The following is a 21,959-nucleotide window of genomic DNA, read 5'->3' as shown; positions in this document are numbered from 1 at the left end:
CTTCTTATTCGTTCTCCTTCTTGTCTCACGTGTCTCTCTCCTTGAACTACCCAAGAGTGTTAGACTAGGATCAGCATGGATCCACTCTCGGAAAAGTGTTGGACCATCGATCCACTCTTGGAGCCCTCTGCTCCACTGTCTGAGCTAAGGGCTCTTTAGATCTTTCTTTTATTCTCTTTTTAGGGGTGGGCCTGGGGTAGAATATGGACAGGACCATTTAACCTACAGAGGTTCCCCTTAAAACAAGATGCCCAGTGGCATGTCGAGTTCTTTGTCTAAACTTACAGATGAAGACCCTCCCTCAAGGGGTCCTATGTTTTCCCCTCACATGTCTTTCTTCTTTATACATTTTGATGGCCAATCCATATGGATCCCTCTTATTTCGTCCGGCCCTGTCCTCCCTGGTGCAGCCAGTGCATGTACCAAGCATTAAATCAGAGGCCCTAAGCTAGAGCTGTCTGCTCAACCAGCTGCTATCCAAACTATCTTCCCTTAATCTAACAGACCGTTCCATCCTGAGATGATATCTTAACTCCCATAAATTCCTTCTATTCTATGTCCTTTATATTAATTAACTTTTACATAGCTTTGCAAGCAGTTCTGTTAAACGAACTCCAATTCCTACCTTAGCATTATAATAATGGAAGAAACATAGGCTGGGCCTTCATTGGCCAAATTAAAGATACATTAACCAAAGTCAAAACCCTAACTTACAAACAGCAGATACCTAGCCTGGGAAGCAAGGCCATGCTGTGGGCCCCTGTGTGAAATCAGATTCAGATTCAGATTCAGATTAGATTTATTTGCCATATGTAACAAATACAATGGAATGCTTGTTCCCCGTAGGGACATAAGAGCATAAGAAATAGAAGCAGGAGTAGGCCAATCGGCCCCTCGAGCCGGCTCCGCCATTCAATAAGATCATGGCTGATCTGATCCTAACCGCCAATCTACTATCACAGAACCATCTCCTGAATCTAACAGAATTAGACACACGAAATAGGAGCAGGATCAGGCTACACGGCCCCTGGGCCCGCTCCGCTACCCACAGGGCCATGACCGATCCGAACCTAGACTCGTGTCCAAATTCCTGCCCGCTCCCCGTAACCCTTAATTCCCTTTACTTCTAGGAAACTGTCTATTTCTGTTTTAAATTTATGTAATGATGTAGCTTCTACAGCTTTTTGGGGCAGCATATTCCATGGACCTACCACCCTCTGAGTGAAGTAGTTCCTCCTCATCTCAGTTTTGAAAGAGCAGCCGCTTATTCTAAGACTATGCCCCCTAGTTCTAGTTTCACCCATCATTGGGAACATCCTCCCCGCATCCACCCGATCCAACCCCTTCACAATCTTATATGTTTCAATAAGATCGCCTCTCATTCTTCTGAACTCCAATGAGTAGAGTCCCAATCTACTCAACCTCTCCTCATATGTCCATCCCCTCATCCCCGGGATTAACCAAGTGACCCTTCTTTGTACTGACTCGAGAGCAAGTATGTCTTTTCTTAAGTATGGACACCAAAACTGTATGCAATATTCCAGGTGTGGTCTCACCAATACCTTGTACAACTGAAGCAATACCTCCCTGTTTTTATATTCTATCCCCCTAGCAATGAAAGACAACATTCCATTGGCCTTTTTAATCACTTGCTGCACCTGCATACTAACCTTTTGAGTTTCGTGCACCAGGAACCCCCAGATCCCTTTGTACTTCAGTACTTTCCAGTTTCTTGCCATTAAGATAATAACTTGCTCTACGATTTTTCCTGCCAAAGTTCATAACCTCACACTTTCCATTATTGTATTCCATCTGCCAAATCTCTGCCCACTTACTTAGCCTGTCGATGTCCCCTTGCAGGTTTTTTATGTCCTCCTCACTCACTACTTTCCCTCCCATCTTAGTATCATCTGCAAACTTTGATCTGTTACACTCGGTCCCCTCCTCCAAATCATTAATATAGATTGTAAAGAGTTGGGGACCCAGCACTGACCCCTGCGGAACACCACTAGTTACTGATTGCCAGTCTGCGAATGAACCATTTATCCCAACTCTCTGCCTTCTGTAAGATAGCCAATCCTCTATCCATGCCAGAATATTACCCCCAATCCCGTGATTTTTTATCTTAAGCAATAATCCTTTGTGTGACACCTTGCCAAATGCCTTTTGGAAGTCTAAATACACTACGTCCACTGGTTCCCCTTTATCCGCCGCGTTCAGAATCAATACAATGGCTTCCCGTGGCAGTGGGAGCACGATGTCCCTCAGCCGCTCCATCCTCCTCTTCACTGCGGCCTCTTCCTCACTGTTGCCGGCTCCACGTGTGGTGGCCTGCTTCTCCCGCTCTGGCCACCATGCCCGGCTCCCCCCCTCCCATCCGGACTGCGAGTTACCCGAAATGGAGCTGCCGGCCGACGTGCTGCAGCGTGTCATGAGTCTGCTGCTGCTGCTCATTGCGCTGCGCTCCTCTGCCCGACTCGCCGAACACATCGTCAGGATGTGTATGCTCCAATGTGGCCTCCTCTTCACCGTCGCCGGCTCCACGGCCCGGGGCCTACTTCTCTCTCTTCACGGGTCGGCCTCTGGCCGCCATGCTCGGCTCCCCTCTCCCAGTCGGAATTCCTTCCCGCCGAGGAGCTGCCGGCCGATGTGCTCCAGCGGGTCGGCTTGGCTGCTGCTGCTGCTCATCGCGCTGCGCTTCCTCTGCCCGACTCGCCGAGCACCTCGCTCCGGTTGCGGGAGCGAGCGGCGAGAGCTGGCCGCCCGAAACAGGGAGAGCGATCTCAGCACCGGACCGTCACGGCCGCCATCTTGACAAGATGTATCATCTACTCTAACTAACTAAAAACACTTTGGCCGCGATTTTATTAATGTAGACGGGTTGAGTGTGGGTTAGGTGGTTTCTGGCTTCCAGTTCCGCCCCCAGCTGCTTCCGCTACACCGACGTGATTTTGCCTTGATTGACTTTGTTAAGCCCGCCCTGTGGGCTTGCCGGCCAATTAACAGGAAGCTGGTCAGTTGACGTCATTTGATGAGGCGTCATCTGCCGATTTCTTTAAAGGGACCGCGCACAATTTTATTTTGATAGTTGATTTCTCAGTGTTTGACTTGAGGTCCACGTTTCCCTTCCTTTACAGCAAATCTTAAGTTTATTCAATCTTTCCTTATAGCTTATCCTCTGCATATTGAGGGGGAAAAATTCGGTTGCTTTGCGCCTCCTAAGAGGGCGCTAATGGGGCGCAAAGCAACTAGCGCCCGGGCACGCCGATGTTTGCGCCGCTTGTGAAATTGACCAGACATTTTGCGGCGGCACTAAACACTACCGCAACGATCTCCTGCGCCCACAGATCGTGACGTCAGTCGAGCGTGCAATGCCCCGGTAGTGCCCTGGACTGGAAATTGAGTGGCGCCCCCTGCCGTACCGCCTGCCGCTAGCAACGACAGGTTGAGGGGAACGTTTTGCAGTCAGGAAGGGACTGGGGGAGCGCTATTTAAAGGCGGCCGCTTCCTGCCTTTTTTTGTCGGCGACATTTTTGTACCACGCATTCTGAGAGAGAGAGAGAGACAGATTTCTGGAGAGATTCAACGCTGTGTGTAGGAGTTTTGGGTACTGAGCAGCACTTTGCAGGTTCATTTTGATTTGACCTTCCTTGCATCGATTTAGAAGAGACTGTTGGGGGCTGCACTCTGAGCTCTTTCCCTGGGTCTCTCCATTGCTCTTTCTGGCAGATTTGATGTACAGGTCTCTCCAGGCCGAGATTCAAGGCTGCAATGAGCAGGGTGTGGATGGAGAGCAAGATCAACCCTCCCCTTTAAGAACTGGCCGGCGCCAGGGTGTCTGTGTTCCATTGCTGACTGACATCACATGAGCTTTGCCAGCGCTCTGAGGTAGTGCCTCGCTCCTCGGCGTTAGTACCTTAAGAGAGGTGTGTAGCGCCTGATTTAGCGCTCCAATCACCTCCAGGGGCGATAGAAGCTAAGTTTGCAGTTGGAGGCGATAATTAGCACCAGGCGCTAAACTTTGCACTCGGTCGATAATTGCGCCCCAAACGGGGCGATACTGAATTTCTCCCCCTTAAAGTCATCTTGTTGCATTTTTCTGTACCCTTTCTCAGGGTAACTAAATCCAAACAAGGTATGATGCTCTGGTCAGTCCACACTTGGATCAAATTTTGAGAGACTGTGCTTCCAGTGCAAACCCTTATGAAATGTATCCTATTGTTCTGGCTATGTATTCTCACATTCTACTGGCTTGACCAATCTTGGCTTATTTTTCCTCTGAATTTATATTCGAAATTTTTAAGAAGTTCAGTGTATAATTTAAATCCTTTTTAAATACATGAAACACTCACTTTTACTGTTCAGTATTATTTAACAATCTAACGTTTGTCTTTATTCATTGCTTGTGGTCAGGAAAACACTGTCAGGGTGATTTGGGCCTATCACCCTGCAGATGTGGAACAAGATGGTCCACAATATCACTTGTTAAACCGTGGGAGGAAAAGTCTTCATTTATTGAACCCCGAGATGGACACTTCTGTTCCTCGTGACGTACTTGTATTTGACATAAGACATTATAACGTAAGTACACACAGTAGAGATTTAATAGCATCCAGCCTAGGACTATAATCTTCAGAATAATCTACTTGTAAATATTATGAATTGTTTCTCTATTTTCACTTGTGTTACAAAAATAAAAGTCTTTTAAACAGAAAAATACATTTTTTTAATTGTTGGATTTATTTTGTTCAAGACAGGTCTCAATACCTAAAAAGGACACCACCTACTGGTGTCAAATCTTTAAGCTACCAACCCTGACCAAAAAGCATCATGTAATAAGGGTAAGCAATACAACTTTTCATTTAATAAAAATGTTTAAATTTCAATATCTGCAAATAAGAGCTACAATTTTAACAATTGGATGTAGCCATGGAGTACAGGGCAGTAGAGGATGAATCCTAGAGTATTGTTTCAATCTGTTCAAATTCCTGATTTATTTAATCCTGTCATTCAACAAGTTAGGCCTAGATTTTCAGTGGCCGTGAGGCGGGCTTTTAGGCGTGCGGGGGGCTAAAATCCCGAATTCGGGGGTCCCGACACCATCCCACCCAAAACCCGCCTCCACGTAAGTTTCAAAGGAGGCGGGTACCCGCCCCGCACTGGGACCCGCCGACCCGAGGCGGGAAGGGATTAGTGCCAATTAACTACCTGTTAACAGGTAGTTAACAGGCAGTTTTTAGCCTAATCCCTATTTTGAGGGGTGTCGTGTGGGATTCCCGACGGCGCCAAACCACGCCAGGTTAGAGCAGGCGGGCCGTCGGGTTGAAGGAGTTGGAGGGGTCGTGATGTCAGTGTTCAGGTGAGTGATGGGTGCATGAGTGCAAAGGCAAGTGTGTTTGGTGTGTCTAAAGTGTGTAAAGAAGTTTAAATTACCTGTACTTACCTTAACAGCTGTTGTGTTTGTACCGCTATACACAACTACATAAAATAATAAAACAGCAGAGACTGAGAGTAACTTCAAGTGATCTTTACTGGTTAACTGGAACTTCGGCACTGACTATACAAATCGATACGCGTCTGTTATATACGCTCTCAACTAAGGATGTACATCCGCAAAACAAAGTAGTCCCTTCAATGTTGTATACATTACACTTCCTCCCCCTTTAGTTTAATAGTATATTACGCAAAATTTCTATAATTAACATACAGAGCCTGTCTTTACAGTAACCTTTTTTGTTTTCTTAAAAGTAACAAAATTCAAATTCCAACAACATTTTATTTTGTCAACGGCCCTTTTACAAGTCAAGTCTCTGGGGAGGCCTCCTCTGCCACTCTGGGTAACATCTCTCCAGACTCTCTTGCTTTGGGGAATGAGACTGTACAGGTACAGGTGCATCAGGTGAGCTATCAGCACAGGTAGAGCTCTCAGCTGTGGATGAGGCTGATGCTGATGAATCAGGAGTGTCTGTTTCCATGTCAGGTGAGTCTGGGCGAGGTATAGGAGTGTTTTCCACCTGAACATCCAGAATTTGGTCCACATGACATCTCAAAACGTTCTCTCCCACATCCACAGTATACATCAGTGGTCCCTCTCTTGTGGATATTGTCCCTGGTTGCCACTTTTCCGTCCGGAAATCACAAGCAAGACCTGACTGTCCCACACTGAAGCTTCTTGTTGGCTTAGCATTCAAATGTTTGAACTGTTTGTTCTCTACATCACGACGTACATTCGGTTTAAGAAGGTCCATGCGAGATCTCAGGTTCCTGTTCAGAAACATCATTGCTGGAGTCTGATTAGTGGCTGCGTGTACTGCGTTCCGATAAGCAAAGAGAAAATTGTCTATCTTGTGTTGCAGTGGTAGATTCTCGCTGTACATTGCTTTGATGGCCTTCTTGAAAGTCTGTACGAATCTTTCTGCCAAGCCATTTGTCGCTGGATGGTACAGGGCAGATGTGTAGTGCTTGATTCCATTTTTCCTCATGAAACCTTGGAATTCGTCAGAGACAAATTGTCGTCCATTGTCTGTGCAGATTTGTCCTGGTAGGCCATTTCTAGCGAACATAGTCCTCAGAACTGAAATGGTCTTTTCAGATGTGGTTAATTTCATTTTAATGATCTCGGGCCATTTGGAATGTGCATCAACTGCAATCTAGAACATGGAGTCCATGAACAGTCCAGCAAAGTCGATGTGCACACGTTGCCATGGTGATGAGGGCCATTCCCATGGATGGAGAGGGGCTTGTGGTGGTGCGTTCTGGACCATTTGACATCCTGAGCAGCTCTTTGTCAGGTCCTCGATCTGTTTGTCAATTCCCGGCCACCACACGTAACCACGGCCAAGGCTTTTCATCTTTATCGTACCTAAGTGGCCTTCATGCAGTTCATCTAGCACTCTGTTACGAAGCTTGGGAGGAATCACAACTCGTGAGCCACACATCAGTGTTCCCCGACACACTGATAATTGCTCCCTCCTAGCTGAGAATGCTGGAAACAATGAGTCACCATGCGCTGGCCATCCCTTCACAGTGATGTCATAAACTTTTGACAATATAGGGTCATTGCGTGTTTCTCTTTCAATGAGGGAGTTTGTCACTGGTAGCTGCTCAACTATTGTTGTGTGAAATACCTCTGCTGAGTCAACTGTTGTAGTTCTCTCTGAGGTCGGCAGTGGTAAACGTGACAAACCATCGGCGTTGCCATGTTGCTTGATCCCCTTGTATTCAATGTCATACAGGTGAGCCCCTAGGAAGAGTGACCATCGCTGCAGCCGTTGTGCCGTCATCACTGGAACGCCCTTCCTTGGGTTGAAGATTGAAACGAGAGGCTGGTGGTCAGTTAACAGTGTAAACTGTTGACCATACAAGTAGTGGTTGAATTTCTTGACTCCCCACACAAGGCTGAGGGCCTCTCGGTCAATCTGTGCATAATTGCGTTCAGCTGTAGTCAATGATCTTGAGGCAAAGGCTATTGGTCTTTCTGAGCCATCTGGGAACTTATGTGACAACACGGCACCAATACCATGGAGTGAAGCATCACATACCAGTCGAATAGGTAAGGATGGGTCAAAGTGAGCTAGCACCTCTTCTGAAGTAATGAGTCTTTTACTCTCTTGAAAAGCTTGTTCACAGCTGTCACTCCACTTCCATTGTGACCCTGTCTGTAGCAGTGCATTTAGTGGATGTAACACTGTGGATAGGTTGGCAAGAACTTGTGATAGTAGTTCACCAGTCCAAGATATGATCTCAACTGAGACACATTTTCAGGTGTTGGTGCATTAATCACAGCTTCAATCTTGCCTGGAGACTTGTGTAAACCGTCCTTGTCAATCACATGTCCACAGTATGAGATTTCCTTTTTGAAAAACTCACATTTGTCTCGGTTCGCTTGGAGCCCATACTCCCGTAACCTGATGAGCACCCGTTCGAGGTTGGAAAGGTGGTCGTTGTCATTCTTGCCAGTAATGATGATGTCATCAAGATAACACAGTACCTGGGATCCCCTGCAGGACTTGGTCCATTGCCCTTTGCCAGATTGCAGGAGCTGATGCTATTCCGAATACCAGCCGATTGTACTGGTAAAGGCCTTTGTGCGTATTTATTGTCAGGTACTTCGTTGATGCATCATCAATTTCCATTTGGAGATAGGCCTGGGCCTAGTCAATCTTTGTGAAGCATTCCCCTCTTGACAGGGAAGCAAAGATGTCCTCAATGCGAGGCAATAGGTACTGTACTATGTGGAGGACTGGGTTAACAGTCACTTGAAAGTCTCTGCAGATGCGCACTTTTCTTGGCTTTCCTGGTTTTGTGCTGGAGGTTTTCTTCATCACTGGAACTATAGGTGTGACCCATTCACTCCAATCCACCTTGGACAGGACCCCTAACTGCTCCAAGTTCTCCAGCTCTGCTTCTACTGAAGGGCGAATTGCATAAGGCACTGGTCTGGCCTTGTGGAACTTTGGATTTGCGTTCTCCTCAATCTTAATTTTTGCTTTCATACCCTTAAGTGTTCCTACTCCCTTCTTGAACACTTCCTGAGAGTCAGAGAGTATTTGTGATAGTCTCTCAGGAGTGGCGTGGCTGTCCTCCTTTGCTGACACAAACAGTGCTTGGATGGTGTGCCAATCCAACTGTATTTTCCTGAGCCATTCGCGTCCCAGCAATGGTGGTCCTCCATTTTCCACTACATAGAGGTTCAATTGCGGTATTTTTTTTCTTTGTATGTCACTGTCACTTTTATTTTACCTTTGGGGCACACTCTTTGTCCTGTGTATGTCTTTAACAGTACTTTAGTTGGCCTTAGCGGTATGTGTGAAAACAGTCGTTTGTAGTCATGAACAGAGATCACTGTTAAAGCTGAGCCTGTGTCCAACTCCATTTTCAGCCTAACTCCTGCCACTTCTGGAGTAACCCATATTATTCTGTGATCCCCTGTCTCTTTCACACTGTGTAGTTTTAGACAAGCCAGATCCTCTTCCTCTGAGTCTGTGTCACTTTTTCCTTTATCTGAACTGTCTCCAGTCACGTGGTGTACCTTCTTGTATCTATCTTTGAAAGGTTTCTTGTTTTCAGTCACTTGATGTACCTTTTTGTTACTCTGTATTGTATCAGTTTTCGGCTTCTTATTTGCTTTGCAGACTCTTTCAATGTGCTCTCGTCTGCCACATTGTCTGCAGTCTTTATCTTTAAACCAACAGTCATTGTGGTCATGTGACATTTTGCCACAGCGATAGCACTTCTTTTCTTGTTTCAGTGACATTTTATTAGTTGAATATTCCAGGGATTTTTGTTGAATTTCTAAAGCGCCACGTGCTGCTGCTTCCATTGATATTGCAATACTTAGAGCCTTCTCCAATGTGAGGTCTTTTTCAGACAGGAGCTTCTTTTGTGTGCTTTCACTTTGCATGCCACACACAAATCTGCCCCTCAATGCGTCTGATAAGTCCACTCCAAATTGGCAATGTTCTGATAATTTGCGCAACTTTGCCAAATATTCAGAAATGCTTTCATTTTTGCTCTGGTTCCGTTTATGGAATTTAAATCTTTCGGCTATGAGCAGTGGTTTGGGGCTTAAATGGTCTTGGAGTGTGTCCACTATATGTTTGAATGTTTTGTTTGCTGGCTTTTCAGGGGTTAATAAACTACGTAGCAGCCCGTATGTCTTTGCGCCCATAACACTCAGCAAAACAGTGGCTTTCTTTTCTACCTCTACTCCGTTAGCCTCACAGTACAACTCCACTCTTTCAATGTAAGTTGCCCAGTCTTCAATGCTGCTATCAAATGCTGCAATAGTGCCAATCATCGCCATTTTTTTTTTCCAAACCCGTTTTTCTTTCTTTACTAGTTAGCTAGCGTCATGCAAGTCCTGTGCACTTTTCACTTGACTTACGTATCCCCTGCCTAGCTTAGCAAGCGTGCTCCATTTTCTACACCTTCTCGCTCCTTTCTTTCAAATTTCGGTGTCCCCTGGATGCGATGCCAGAATAGGAAGATGTAGGTTCATAATTCTTGTCGCCAATTTGTTGTGTTTGTACCGCTATGCACAACTACATAAAATAATAAAGCAGCAGAGACTGAGAGTAACTTCAAGTGATCTTTACTGGGTAACTGGAACTTCGGCACTGACTATACAAATCGATACGCGTCTGTTATATACGCTCGCAACTAAGGATGTACATCCGCAAAACAAAGTAGTCCCTTCAATGTTGTATACATTACAACAGCCTTTCTTCCTCTAGGTGTCGGGAGTCCATCACTCAGCCGGCACTGAAAGCAAAATGGCTGCAAACTGTCAAAAGTGACAGTCTTCAGCTTTCAGTGCCGGTGAGAGTTCTAACTGAGTCTGCGTAGAAGGACTCAGGTTAGAAATCAGACTGTCAGTGTTTGACAGCTTCAAACAGCTGTGAAACACTGATATTTCATCTGTCAACACGTCTTGACAGATGAAATTTCAGTCTGTGATGTTGCCTGTTGCCGGCTGGCCCTTAATTGGCCTGCTGAAAATCCAGCCCTTACTGTTAGGTCTTGACCCTATTCCATACATCTTAGTGAGTTAGGGGATTGCACTGAATTGTTTGAGTGGAATTGGCAGCACTGTGATTATCTGCACGAACACCTTTGCGGTTTTCTGCGCAAGTGCGGTACCTGGAGCCGTGCAGGCGCAGTACCTAACCGTTGCGGCCTGCACCGTGGGCCACGCTTTCCTCAGCTCCGTAAAGAGAAGGTCACTGGATTCGTTGGTAGCTGGAGGAAGAGGGTAGCTGGAGGAAGAGAGCATCAAAAGAGGAGAGAGAGGAAATTGGAGGGGGGAGAGAGAGAGGGAATCGGAGGGGGGAGAGAGAGAGGGAATCGGAGGGGGGAGAGAGAGAGGGAATCGGAGGAGGGAGAGAGAGAGAGAGGGAATCGGAGGGGGGAGAGAGAGAGGGAATCGGAGGGGGGAGAGAGAGAGGGAATCGGAGGGGGGAGAGAGAGAGAGAGGGAATCGGAGGGGAGAGAGAGAGAGGGAATCGGAGGGGGGAGAGAGAGAGGGAATCGGAGGGGGGAGAGAGAGAGAGGGAATCGGAGGGGGGAGAGAGAGAGGGAATCGGAGGGGGGAGAGAGAGAGAGAGAATCGGAGGGGGGAGAGAGAGAGAGGGAATCGGAGGGGGGAGAGAGAGAGAGGGAATCGGAGGGGGGAGAGAGAGGGAATCGGAGGGGGGAGAGAGAGAGAGAGAATCGGAGGGGGGAGAGAGAGAGAGGGAATCGGAGGGGGGAGAGAGAGAGAGAGGGAATCGGAGGGGGGAGAGAGAGAGGGAATCGGAGGGGGGGGGAGAGGGAATCGGAGGGGGGGAGAGAGAGAGGGAATCGGAAGGGGGAGAGAGAGAGGGAATCGGAGGGGGGGAGAGAGAGAGAGAGAATCGGAGGGGGGAGAGAGAGAGAGGGAATCGGAGGGGGGGAGAGAGAGAGAGGGAATCGGAGGGGGGAGAGAGAGGGAATCGGAGGGGGGAGAGAGAGAGAGAATCGGAGGGGGGAGAGAGAGAGAGGGAATCGGAGGGGGGGAGAGAGAGAGAGGGAATCGGAGGGGGGAGAGAGAGAGGGAATCGGAGGGGGGGAGAGAGGGAATCGGAGGGGGGAGAGAGAGAGAGGGAATCGGAAGGGGGAGAGAGAGGGAATCAGAGGGGGGAGGAGAGAGAGGGAATCGGAGGGGGGGAGAGAGAGAGGGAATCGGAGGGGGGGAGAGAGAGAGAGGGAATCAGAGGGGGGGAGAGAGGGAATCGGAGGGGGGAGAGAGAAGGAATCATGGGGGAGAGAGAGGGAATCGGAGGGGGGAGAGAGAGGGGGAATCGGAGGGGGGGAGAGAGAGAGGGAATCGGAGGGGGGAGTGAGAGAGGGAATCGGAGGGGGAGAGAGAGAGAGGGAATCGGAGGGGGGGAGAGAGAGAGAGGGAATCGGAGGGGGGGAGAGAGAGAGGGAATCGGAGTGGGAGAGAGAGCGAGAGGGAATCGGAGGGGGGGAGAGAGAGAGAGGGAATCGGAGGGGGGGAGAGAGAGAGAGAGAATCAGAGGGGGAGAGAGGGAATCGGAGGGAGGAGAGAGAGGGAATCGGAGGGAGGAGAGAGAGGGAATCGGAGGGGGAGAGAGAGAGGGAATCGGAGGGGGGGAGAGAGAGAGACGGGAATCGGAGTGGGGGAGAGAGAGAAGGAATTGGAGGGGGGGAGAGAGAGAGAGAATCGGAGGGGGGGAGAGAGAGAGAGAGGGAATCGGAGGGGGGGAGAGAGAGAGAGAGGGAATCGGAGGGGGGAGAGAGAGAGAGAGAGGGAATCGGAGGGGGGAGGAGGAGAGAGAGGGAATCGGAGGGGAGAGAGGGAATCGGAGGGGAGAGAGCGGGAATCGGAGGGGGGGGAGAGAGGGAATCGGAGGGGGCAGAGAGAAGGAATCATGGGGGGGGAGAAGAGAAGGAATCGGAGGGGGGAGAGAGAGAGAAGGAATCGGAGGGGGGAGAGAGAGAAGGAATCGGAGGGGGGAGAGAGAGAGGGAATCAGAGGGGGGGAGAGAGAGGGAATCGGAGGGGGGGAGAGAGGGAATCGGAGGGGGGAGAGAGAGGGAATCGGAGGGGGGGAGAGAGAGAGGGAATCGGGGGGGAGAGAGAGAGGGAATCGGAGGGGGGGAGAGAGAGAAAGAATCGGAGGGGGGGGAGAGAGAGGAATCGGAGGGGGGAGAGAGAGAAGGAATCATGGGGGGAGAGAGAGAGGAATCGGAGGGGGGAGAGAGAGGGAATCGGAGGGGGGGAGAGAGAGGGAATCGGAGGGGGAGAGAGAGAGGGAATCGAGGGGGGGAGAGAGAGAAGGAATCGGAGGGGGGGAGAGAGAGAGGGAATCGGAGGGGGCAGAGAGAGCGAATCGGAGGGGGGGTGTGATGAAATATGCCATTCATCAGGCACTGTATTCTCTGTGTTTAGTTTAGTTTCAGTTTCATTTCCTTACCTGGATTGTATTGTGTGTAGGGCTCCGCCTATACCTGGCCCCTACTTAAGCAAGCCCCAGCGTGTCTCTCAGACAGTACAGCAGATCTCTGGATGAGAGACACTTCTCCAATGTGTATTACTTTCTGAGTTAATAAAAGCCTTGCTTTGTTCCGTTAACATTGAGTCTCGGATTCATTGAGGCACATCAATTTTATTAACTCAATTTTCAACGCAATGGACCAACTCTTGAAACCCGAACGTTTGGATTTGGACCCGCATGCTTCGGATGCATCGGCACGATTCGGACACTGGTTTAAGTGTATGGAATTCTTCCTGGACAATTCCGCAGCCATCACAGGCGCTACGGACGCTGAAAGTATGAAACTCGGAATCCTGCGGAATTGGGTAAGCCACCAGGTTTACCCCCTCATCCAAGACGCCGACACGTACCCGGCCGCCTGCGACATCCTAAAGGCGCATTACCAGCAGCCTACGAACGAGTTGTACACTAGGCATCTGCTCGCTACTCACACACAGCGACCTGGGGAATCGCTGGATGAGTTCCTAGTCACCCTGAAAACGCTTGGCAAAGACTGCAAGTGCCAAGATGTAAAAGCCGCAGTGTACACTGACGAGCTTGTTCGTGATGCCTTTATCGCAGGCCTCAGCTCCACTTACATCCGGCAGAGACTACTGGAAAAAACGGGATTGGACCTGAAACAGGCTGTGGACACAGCGCGATCCCTGGATGTGGCCCAGAGAAACTCGGACGCCTACTCTTCGGCCCGCGCCGCCCACGCCGCCACGTGTGCACCAAGGGCGCCGCCATCTTGGAAGGCATCTTCCCCGCCCGGCAGCCCGACACCGTCGGGGCCCCGCTCTCCCCCCAGAAGCCCTACGACAGCCGCGACGCGTCGGGGCCCCAACTGCTACTTCTGCGGGCAGCCGAAGCACATCAGAAACCTGTGCCCGGCGAAAGGCACCACCTGCTTTAAGTGCGGTAAGAAGGGGCACTTCGGGAAGGTGTGCAGAGGGAACCCCGTTGGAAAACCCGCCACCGCCGCGTGTGCGCCGTGGGAGCGGCCATCTTGGACGCCATCTTGCCCGACCTCGTGGGGTCCGCCATCTTGTGAGCAGACAGCGTGGACGCCATCTTGTCTCGATCAGGGCCCTACAGTGGCATCGGTCACAGTGGACCAGACCAGACCGCACCCGCTATCCAAATCAATGGTGGACATCGAGGTAAACGGGTGCGGGGTTAAATGTTTAATTGACAGTGGAAGCACGGAGAGTTTTATCCACCCTGAACTAGCACAACAACTCTCTCTAACGGTGGTCCCTGCTCGGGGCACCATCTCTATGGCTGATAAAACCCAGACATCGACCATTATGGGTTACTGCGCGTTACAATTGTCCGTTAACGGAACTGTATACGATAATTTTAAATTACTAATCATGAAGAATCTATGTGCGAGCGTGATCTTGGGCCTGGATTTCCAGTGCCACCACCAAAGCATCACGCTCAAGTACAGTGGGTCCCAGCCGCCCCTCACAGTGTGCGGCCTGGCTACCCTGAAGGTAAAGCCGCCTTCGCTATTCGCGAACCTTACTCCCAACTGCCGGCCAATAGCGACCAAAAGCAGGAGATACAGCTGGGAGGACAGGCGGTTTATCGCGACCGAGGTAGACAGGCTCCTGAAGGAGCGCATTATCGAACGCAGCAACAGCCCGTGGCGCGCCCAAGTGGTGGTGGTGAGGGGTAGCGAGAAGAAGCGGATGGTGATAGATTATAGCCAGACGGTTAATCTATACACCCAGCTAGACGCCTACCCGCTACCCCGCATATCCGAGATGGTGAACCAAATCGCCCAATACCGGGTGTTCTCCACCATCGACCTCAAGTCAGCGTACCACCAGCTCCCTATCAGACCAGAGGACCGCCCGTACACCGCCTTCGAAGCGAACGGACGCCTCTACCAATTCCTCAGAGTCCCCTTTGGGGTGACGAATAGGGTCTCGGTCTTCCAGAGGGAGATGGACCGCATGGTCGATGACCACCACTTGCAGGCAACCTTCCCCTACCTCGACAACGTCACCATCTGCGGTCACAACCAGCAGGATCACGACTTGAACCTCGAGAGGTTCCTGAAAACCGCACAAAAACTCAACCTCACTTACAACGAGGACAAGTGCGTTTTCAACACCACGCGCCTCTGCATACTTGGCAGCGTGGTGGAGAATGGGGAAATCGGACCAGACCCCGACCGATTGCGCCCCCTACGGGAGCTCCCCCTGCCCAACACTCCCAAAGCCCTGAAAAGGTGCCTGGGGTTATTTTCTTATTATGCCCAATGGGTCCCCAATTACTCCGACAAAGCCCGCCCCCTCTTGAAAGCATCCTCTTTTCCGCTCTCTGCTGAGGCCCACGCCGCCTTCAAAAGCATTAAGCAGGATATTGAGCGGGCCACGCTACAGGCAGTGGACGAGAACACTCCCTTTCAAGTGGAAAGTGATGCGTCTGACTTTGCCTTGGCGGCCACCCTCAACCAGGCGGGGCGGCCCGTAGCTTTCTTCTCGAGGACCCTCCAAGGGCCCGAGATCAGACACTCCTCCGTGGAAAAGGAGGCCCAAGCCATCGTGGAGGCAGTGCGCCACTGGCGCCACTACCTAGCCGCCAAACGCTTCACCCTACTTACCGACCAGCGGTCGGTAGCGTTTATGTTCAGTAATAAACAGAGGGGGAAGATTAAAAATGATAAGATTCTTAGGTGGCGGATCGAGCTCTCCACCTTCGAGTATGACATAATTTACCGGCCAGGGGCCCTTAACGAATCCCCCCCGACGCCCTCTCACGAGGGATGTGTGCCAGCGCCACCGGGGATCGGCTACAGACCCTCCACAACGACCTCTGCCACCCAGGGGTCACACGGCTGTTCCACTTCATAAAGTCCCGCAACTTACCCTACTCGATTGAGGAAGTTCGGTCTCTGACCAGGAACTGCCGCACTTGCGCTGAGTGCAAGCCTCGGTTCTACCGCCCAGATAGAGCCCACTTAATCAAAGCTACACGGCCCTTTGAGCGGCTCAGCTTAGATTTCAAGGGCCCCCTCCCGTCAGTTGACCGCAATGTTTACTTCCTGAACATTGTGGACGAATACTCCCGTTTCCCATTCGCCTTCCCCCTGCCCAGACATGACCAGCGCCACGGTCATTAAATGCCTCAACAGCCTGTTCTGCCTGTTCGGTATGCCGAGCTACATCCATATGGATAGGGGGCGTCCTTCATGAGGTGAAGAGCTATGCCAGTACATGCTGTCCAGGGGGATCGCCACGAGCCGTACCACCAGCTACAACCCCCAGGGTAACGGCCAGGTGGAGCGAGAGAACGGGACAGTATGGAAAGCAGTCACTCTAGCTCTAAGGACCAAGGGCCTCCCTATCTCCCGCTGGCAGGAAGTCCTCCCAGATGTGCTCCATTTGATACGGTCGCTATTGTGTACTGCCACTAATGCCACGCCTCATGAATGAATGTTTGTCTTTCCCCGGAAATCCACCTCTGGCGTATCCATGCCGTCATGGCTCTCCACCCCAGGTCCGGTATTTGTACGAAGGCATGTGAGGGGCCACAAGACGGACCCTCTCGTGGAGTCAGTGCACCTACTCCACGCCAACCCCCAATACGCGTATGTCCGTCACGCCGACGGAAGGGAGGACACCGAGTCCATAAAAGACGTCGCCCCAGCCGGTAACGACAACACCACGACCACAACAGCAACAACGATCACAGCAATTCTTACCCACCCACCATCCTTTCATCACCCCCGGAAGAACATCGACCAACGGTGCCCCCACCAACTACCCCTTCAACAACCCTGGCGGCACCCCCGGCAGAGACCCAGGAGGCCACCGGGGACACCCAGCCGACACCCGCGGCACCACAACAGCCACGTCGGTCACAGAGGACTATCAAACCCCCGAACAGACTAAATCTGTAGAAGGGGTGAATGTGATGAAATATGCCATTCATCAGGCACTGTATTCTCTGTGTTTAGTTTAGTTTCAGTTTCATTTCCTTACCTGGATTGTATTGTGTGTAGGGCTCCGCCCATACCTGGCCCCTACTTAAGCAAGCCCCAGCGTGTCTCTCAGACAGTACAGCAGATCTCTGGATGAGAGACACTTCTCCAATGTGTATTACTTTCTGAGTTAATAAAAGCCTTGCTTTGTTCCGTTAACATTGAGTCTCGGATTCATTGAGGCACATCAGGGGGGAGAGAGAGGGAAACGGAGGGAGGAGAGAGAGAGGGAATCGGAGGGAAGAGAGAGGGAATGGAGGGGGGAGAGAGAGAGAGGGAATCGGAGGGGGGAGAGAGAGAGAGGGAATCGGAGGGAGGAGAGAGGGAATCGGAGGGGGAGAGAGGGAGGGAATCGGAGGGAGGAGAGAGAGAGAGGGAATCGGAGGGAGGAGACAGAGAGGGGGAACGGAGGGGGGGAGAGGAGGGAATGGAGGGAGAGATAGAGGGGAACGGAGGGAGAGAGGGAACGGAGGGAGAGAGGGAACGGAGAGAGAGAGGGAACGGAGAGAGAGAGAGAGAGAACGGAGGGGGAGACAGAGAGAGTGAATTGGAGGGAGGAGCAGGTCAGGAGGGGGGTGAGGTGGAATAGGGGGAACGGAGGGGGAGAGAGAGGGGGAATGGAGGGAGAGAGAGGGGGAATGGAGGGAGAGACAGAGGGGGAATGGAGGGAGAGATAGAGGGGGAACGGAGGGAGAGAGAGAGAGGGGGAACGGAGGCAGAGAGAGAGGGGGAACGGAGGCAGAGAGGGAATGGAGGGAGAGAGAGAGGGAACGGAGGGGGAGATAGAGAGAGAGGGCATTGGAGAGGGGAGACAGAGTGAATTGGAGGGTGGAGCAGGTCAGGAGGGGTGTGAGGCGGAATGTGGAGAGGGAATTGGAGGGGGGGAGAGAGAGTGAATCAGAGGGGGAGAGAGAGGGAGGGAATCGGGGGGGAGGAGAGAGAGGGAATCGGAGGGGAGAGAGAGGGAAGGGGGAGAGAGGGAATCGGAGGGGGGAGGGGGAGAGAGGGAATCGGAGGGGGGGAGAGAGGAATCGGAGGGGGGGAGGGGGAAAGAGGGAATCGGAGGGGGGAGGGGGAGAGAGGGAATCGGAGGGGGGAGGGGGGAGAGAGGGAATCGGAGGGGGAGGGGGAGAGGGAATCGGAGGGGGGACGGGGAGAGAGGGAATCGGAGGGGGGAGGGGGAGAGAGGGAATCGGAGGGGGAGGGGGAGAGAGGGAATCGGAGGGGGGAGGGGGAGAGAGGGAATCGGAGGGGGAGAGGGAATCGGAGGGGGGAGGGGGAGAGAGAGAATCGGAGGGGGGAGGGGAGAGATGGAATCGGAGGGGGGAGGGGGAGAGATGGAATCGGAGGGTGGATGGAGGGAGAGAGGGAATCGGAAGGGGGAGGGAGAGAGGGGGAATCGAAGGGGCGAGAGAGAGAATCGGAGGGGGAGGGAGAGAGGGAATCGGAGGGGGAGGGAGAGAGGGAATCGGAGGGGGAGGGAGAGAGAGGGAATCGGAGGGGGAGGGAGAGAGAGGAAATCGGTGGGGGAGGGAGAGAGGGAATCGGAGGGGGGAGAGAGAGAGGGAATCGGAGGGGGAGAGAGAGCAGGAATCGGAGGGGCGAGAGAGAATCGGAGGGGGAGGGAGGAGCAGAGGGGTGTGAGAGAGAGAGGGAGGAGAAGAGGAAGTGAGAGAGGGAGGGTGAGCGAGGGGAGAGACAGAGAGGATGGGCAAGAGAGAGTAGGGGAGGCGGGAGAGAAAGGATCGAAGGGGAGAGTCGGTCAGGAACTCGGGCGGTGGGGGGGAAGGCGGGGTAATGAACACGGAAAGCACAGTGCGAATGAGGGAAGAACATGATCCAGGTCGGTCTAAGTTGTGGTGGGGGGAGCGGATGAGAGTGAGAACGTAATGCAGATGGTAAGACGGATCACGTTCATCCAACCCCACCCCCTTTACATCCGCACCACGTGCTCCCTCTCCTCCCCCTAGACCTGGTGGATTTCTCGGGAAGCTCGATGCGTGTGTGACAAGTGACATAATTGGACTGGATGAAATCCGGAATTTCATGACACTGTCATTATTCACTTAATCTATATCTATATTTATTATTTTAAATATATAAAAGGATAGTGGTGTCTGTCTGTCTGTCCGGGCATCACTCAAAAGTTATATGTTATATCAAAAGCAAGGTTATGATTAGGAGGGTGTCCTAGGCATTTTTACTTTTAAAAAACGTTCAAAAAAATGTACAAAATCCACTAAATAGCGGTTGACCAATCAGGGGAGTGTAATAGGCGTCTTTGACCAATCAGGGGAGTGTCATAGGCGTATTTACTTTAAAAAAAAGTTGAAAAAACGTACAAAAGCCAACCGCTCATTAGTGTTGAGTGACATGATGGTTGACCAAACATACGGGGGGAGCGCGCTGTGTCACGGGGGCGTTTCATTGTGTGTGTGGGCGGGGCCTAATTCTTCAAACTGTTAGTGCCTCACAAAATGGCGGCCACCCTTCTGCAGCGGCAGCGGGGTGTTTGTGATGGAGCAACTCTGCCTCTGTCCGACCATGGGCCCCAGCCCCACCCTCACCCTCCTCCTTCTCTCCGCTTTCTCCCCTCTCTCCTGTCACCCCGGCCTCTCCGCTCTGCAGGATGTCACTGCCGAGCTCTTCGGGTCGGAGGCCCGGGGCACCGTGGCCGCTTTCGGAGACTTCAACTCCGTGACAGGTGAGGAGGGTGTTTGTTGTAAATGTTGGGCGGCGGGCGGGTTCCCCGGGTGCTGATCCCTGGCGGTGCGGGTGTGGGGCCGGAGCCCGGCTCTCACCTTGGGCCGGGGAGCGGTGGCAGCAGGAAGGGAGACAGAAAACGGCAGAAAAACTGACAGCGGCAGAGGGGAAGAGTCAACAGACAGACGTCAGAGAGAGAGAGAAATACAAAGAGAGAGAGAGAGATAGATACAGAGATAGAGAAGAACCCCGGGCTCGCTTCGGAGCGATGGGCACCCGGCCTCCCGGTGTCGGACTGACTCCGTTCTGGTACCCAGGTGAGTCGGGCCGGGCCGGGCCTGCCCCCCTAGTCTCTCTCTCTCTCTCTCTCTCTCCCCCCGTCGCTCTCTCTCTCTCTCTCTCTCTCTTCCCCCCCAGTCTCACTCTCTCTCTCTTCCCCCCAGTCTCTCTCTCTCTTCCCCCCAGTCTCTCTCTCTCTCTTCCCCCCAGTCTCTCTCTCTCTCTCTTTCCCCCCGTCTCTCTCTCTCTTTCCCCCGTCTCTCTCTCTCTTCCCCCCGTCTCTCTCTCTCTTCCCCCCGTCTCTGTCTCTCTCTTCCCCCATCTCTCTCTCTTCCTCCCGTCTCTCTCTCTCTCTCTTCCCCCCGTCTCTCTCTCTCTCTCTTCCCCCCGTCTCTCTCTATCTCTCCCCCCCAGTCTCTCTCTCTCTCTCCCCCCCAGTCTCTCTCTCTCTCCCCCCCGTCTCTCTCTCTCTCTTCCCCCCAGTCTCTCTCTTCCCCCCAGTCTCTCTCTCTCTCCCCCCAGTCTCTCTCTCTCTCTCTACCCCCCAATCTCCCTTTCTCTCTACCTCCCCAGTCTCTCTCTCTCTACTCCCCCAGTCTCTCTCTCTCTACCCCCCCAGTCTCTCTCTCTACCCCCCCAGTCTCTCTCTCTCTACACCCCAGTCTCTCTCTACCCCCCCAGTCTCTCTCTCTACCCCCCAGTCTCTCTCTCTCTCTCTCTACCCCCCAATCTCTCTCTTTCTCTCTACCCCCAGTCTCTCTTTCTCTCTACCCCCCGTCTCTCTCTCTCTACCCCCCAGTCTCTCTCTCTCTCTACCCTCCCAGTCTCTCTCTCTCTCTCTACCCCCCCAGTCTCTCTCTCTCTCTACCCCCCCAGTCTCTCTCTCTACCCCCCAGTCTCTCTCTCTCTCTCTCTACCCCCCCAGTCTCTCTCTTTCTCTCTACCCCCAGTCTCTCTTTCTCTCTACCCCCCGTCTCTCTCTCTCTCCCCCCCAGTCTCTCTCTCTCTCTCCCCCCCAGTCTCTCTCTCTCTCCCCCCCGTCTCTCTCTCTCTCTTCCCCCCAGTCTCTCTCTTCCCCCCAGTCTCTCTCTCTCTCCCCCCCAGTCTCTCTCTCTCTCTCTACCCCCCAATCTCCCTTTCTCTCTACCTCCCAGTCTCTCTCTCTCTACTCCCCCAGTCTCTCTCTCTCTACCCCCCCAGTCTCTCTCTCTACCCCCCCAGTCTCTCTCTCTCTCTACACCCCAGTCTCTCTCTACCCCCCCCAGTCTCTCTCTCTACCCCCCAGTCTCTCTCTCTCTCTCTCTACCCCCCAGTCTCTCTCTTTCTCTCTACCCCAGTCTCTCTTTCTCTCTACCCCCCGTCTCTCTCTCTCTACCCCCCAGTCTCTCTCTCTCTCTACCCTCCCAGTCTCTCTCTCTCTCTCTACCCCCCCAGTCTCTCTCTCTCTACCCCCCCAGTCTCTCTCTCTACCCCCCAGTCTCTCTCTCTCTCTCTCTACCCCCCAGTCTCTCTCTTTCTCTCTACCCCCAGTCTCTTTCTCTCTACCCCCCGTCTCTCTCTCTCTACCCCCCAGTCTCTCTCTCTCTCTACCCTCCCAGTCTCTCTCTCTCTCTCTACCCCCCCAGTCTCTCTCTCTCTCTACCCCCCCAGTCTCTCTCTCTACCCCCCAGCCCCTCTCTCTCTCTACCACCCAGTCTCTCTCTCCCCCCCGTCTCCAACATGCCCTCAAAAAACCCTCGGCACCGCCGGGCACTCCAGCTAGTACTCAATAAACCTGTTAACAATCCGAGACCCACACACAACCCCATCTATTGTGGCGGGGAGGGGAAGCTCAGGAACTTGGGCTGCGGGGAGAGATCAAGAACTTGTTGGGAGGGAAAAGATCAGAAATTCAAGGTGGAGGGAGTGGGAAGGGAGGAAGGTTAGGAACTTGTTGTGGGGTGGGGGGGCAGGAACTTGTTT

At 52.2% G+C, this 21,959-nt stretch overlaps 1 protein-coding gene across 4 annotated transcripts in view; it reads left to right on the top strand.

Moving 5' to 3' along the window:
• The window catches only part of moxd1 (monooxygenase, DBH-like 1), a 156,794-nt gene that overhangs the window by 48,292 nt on the left and 86,543 nt on the right, over positions 1–21,959 (top strand). For 3 of the 4 annotated variants that reach the window (XM_085997119.1, XM_085997118.1, XM_085997117.1), the window contains 2 exons: positions 4,414–4,581; positions 4,758–4,841. The exons of the other annotated variant lie outside the window; for it this stretch is intronic. In XM_085997119.1, the coding sequence (XP_085853245.1) occupies positions 4,414–4,581; positions 4,758–4,841 (252 nt within the window). The remainder of the gene's footprint in view (positions 1–4,413; positions 4,582–4,757; positions 4,842–21,959) is intronic. 4 annotated transcript variants of the gene reach the window in all.

The sequence above is a fragment of the Somniosus microcephalus genome, chromosome 9 (assembly GCF_052327205.1).
Source record: "Somniosus microcephalus isolate GS21.2 chromosome 9, FLI_Smic_1.0, whole genome shotgun sequence".
NCBI classification, from domain to species: Eukaryota; Metazoa; Chordata; class Chondrichthyes; order Squaliformes; family Somniosidae; genus Somniosus; species Somniosus microcephalus.
The sequence above is the reverse complement of the archived record's forward strand: the minus strand, read 5'-3'. Positions and strand labels throughout refer to the sequence as shown.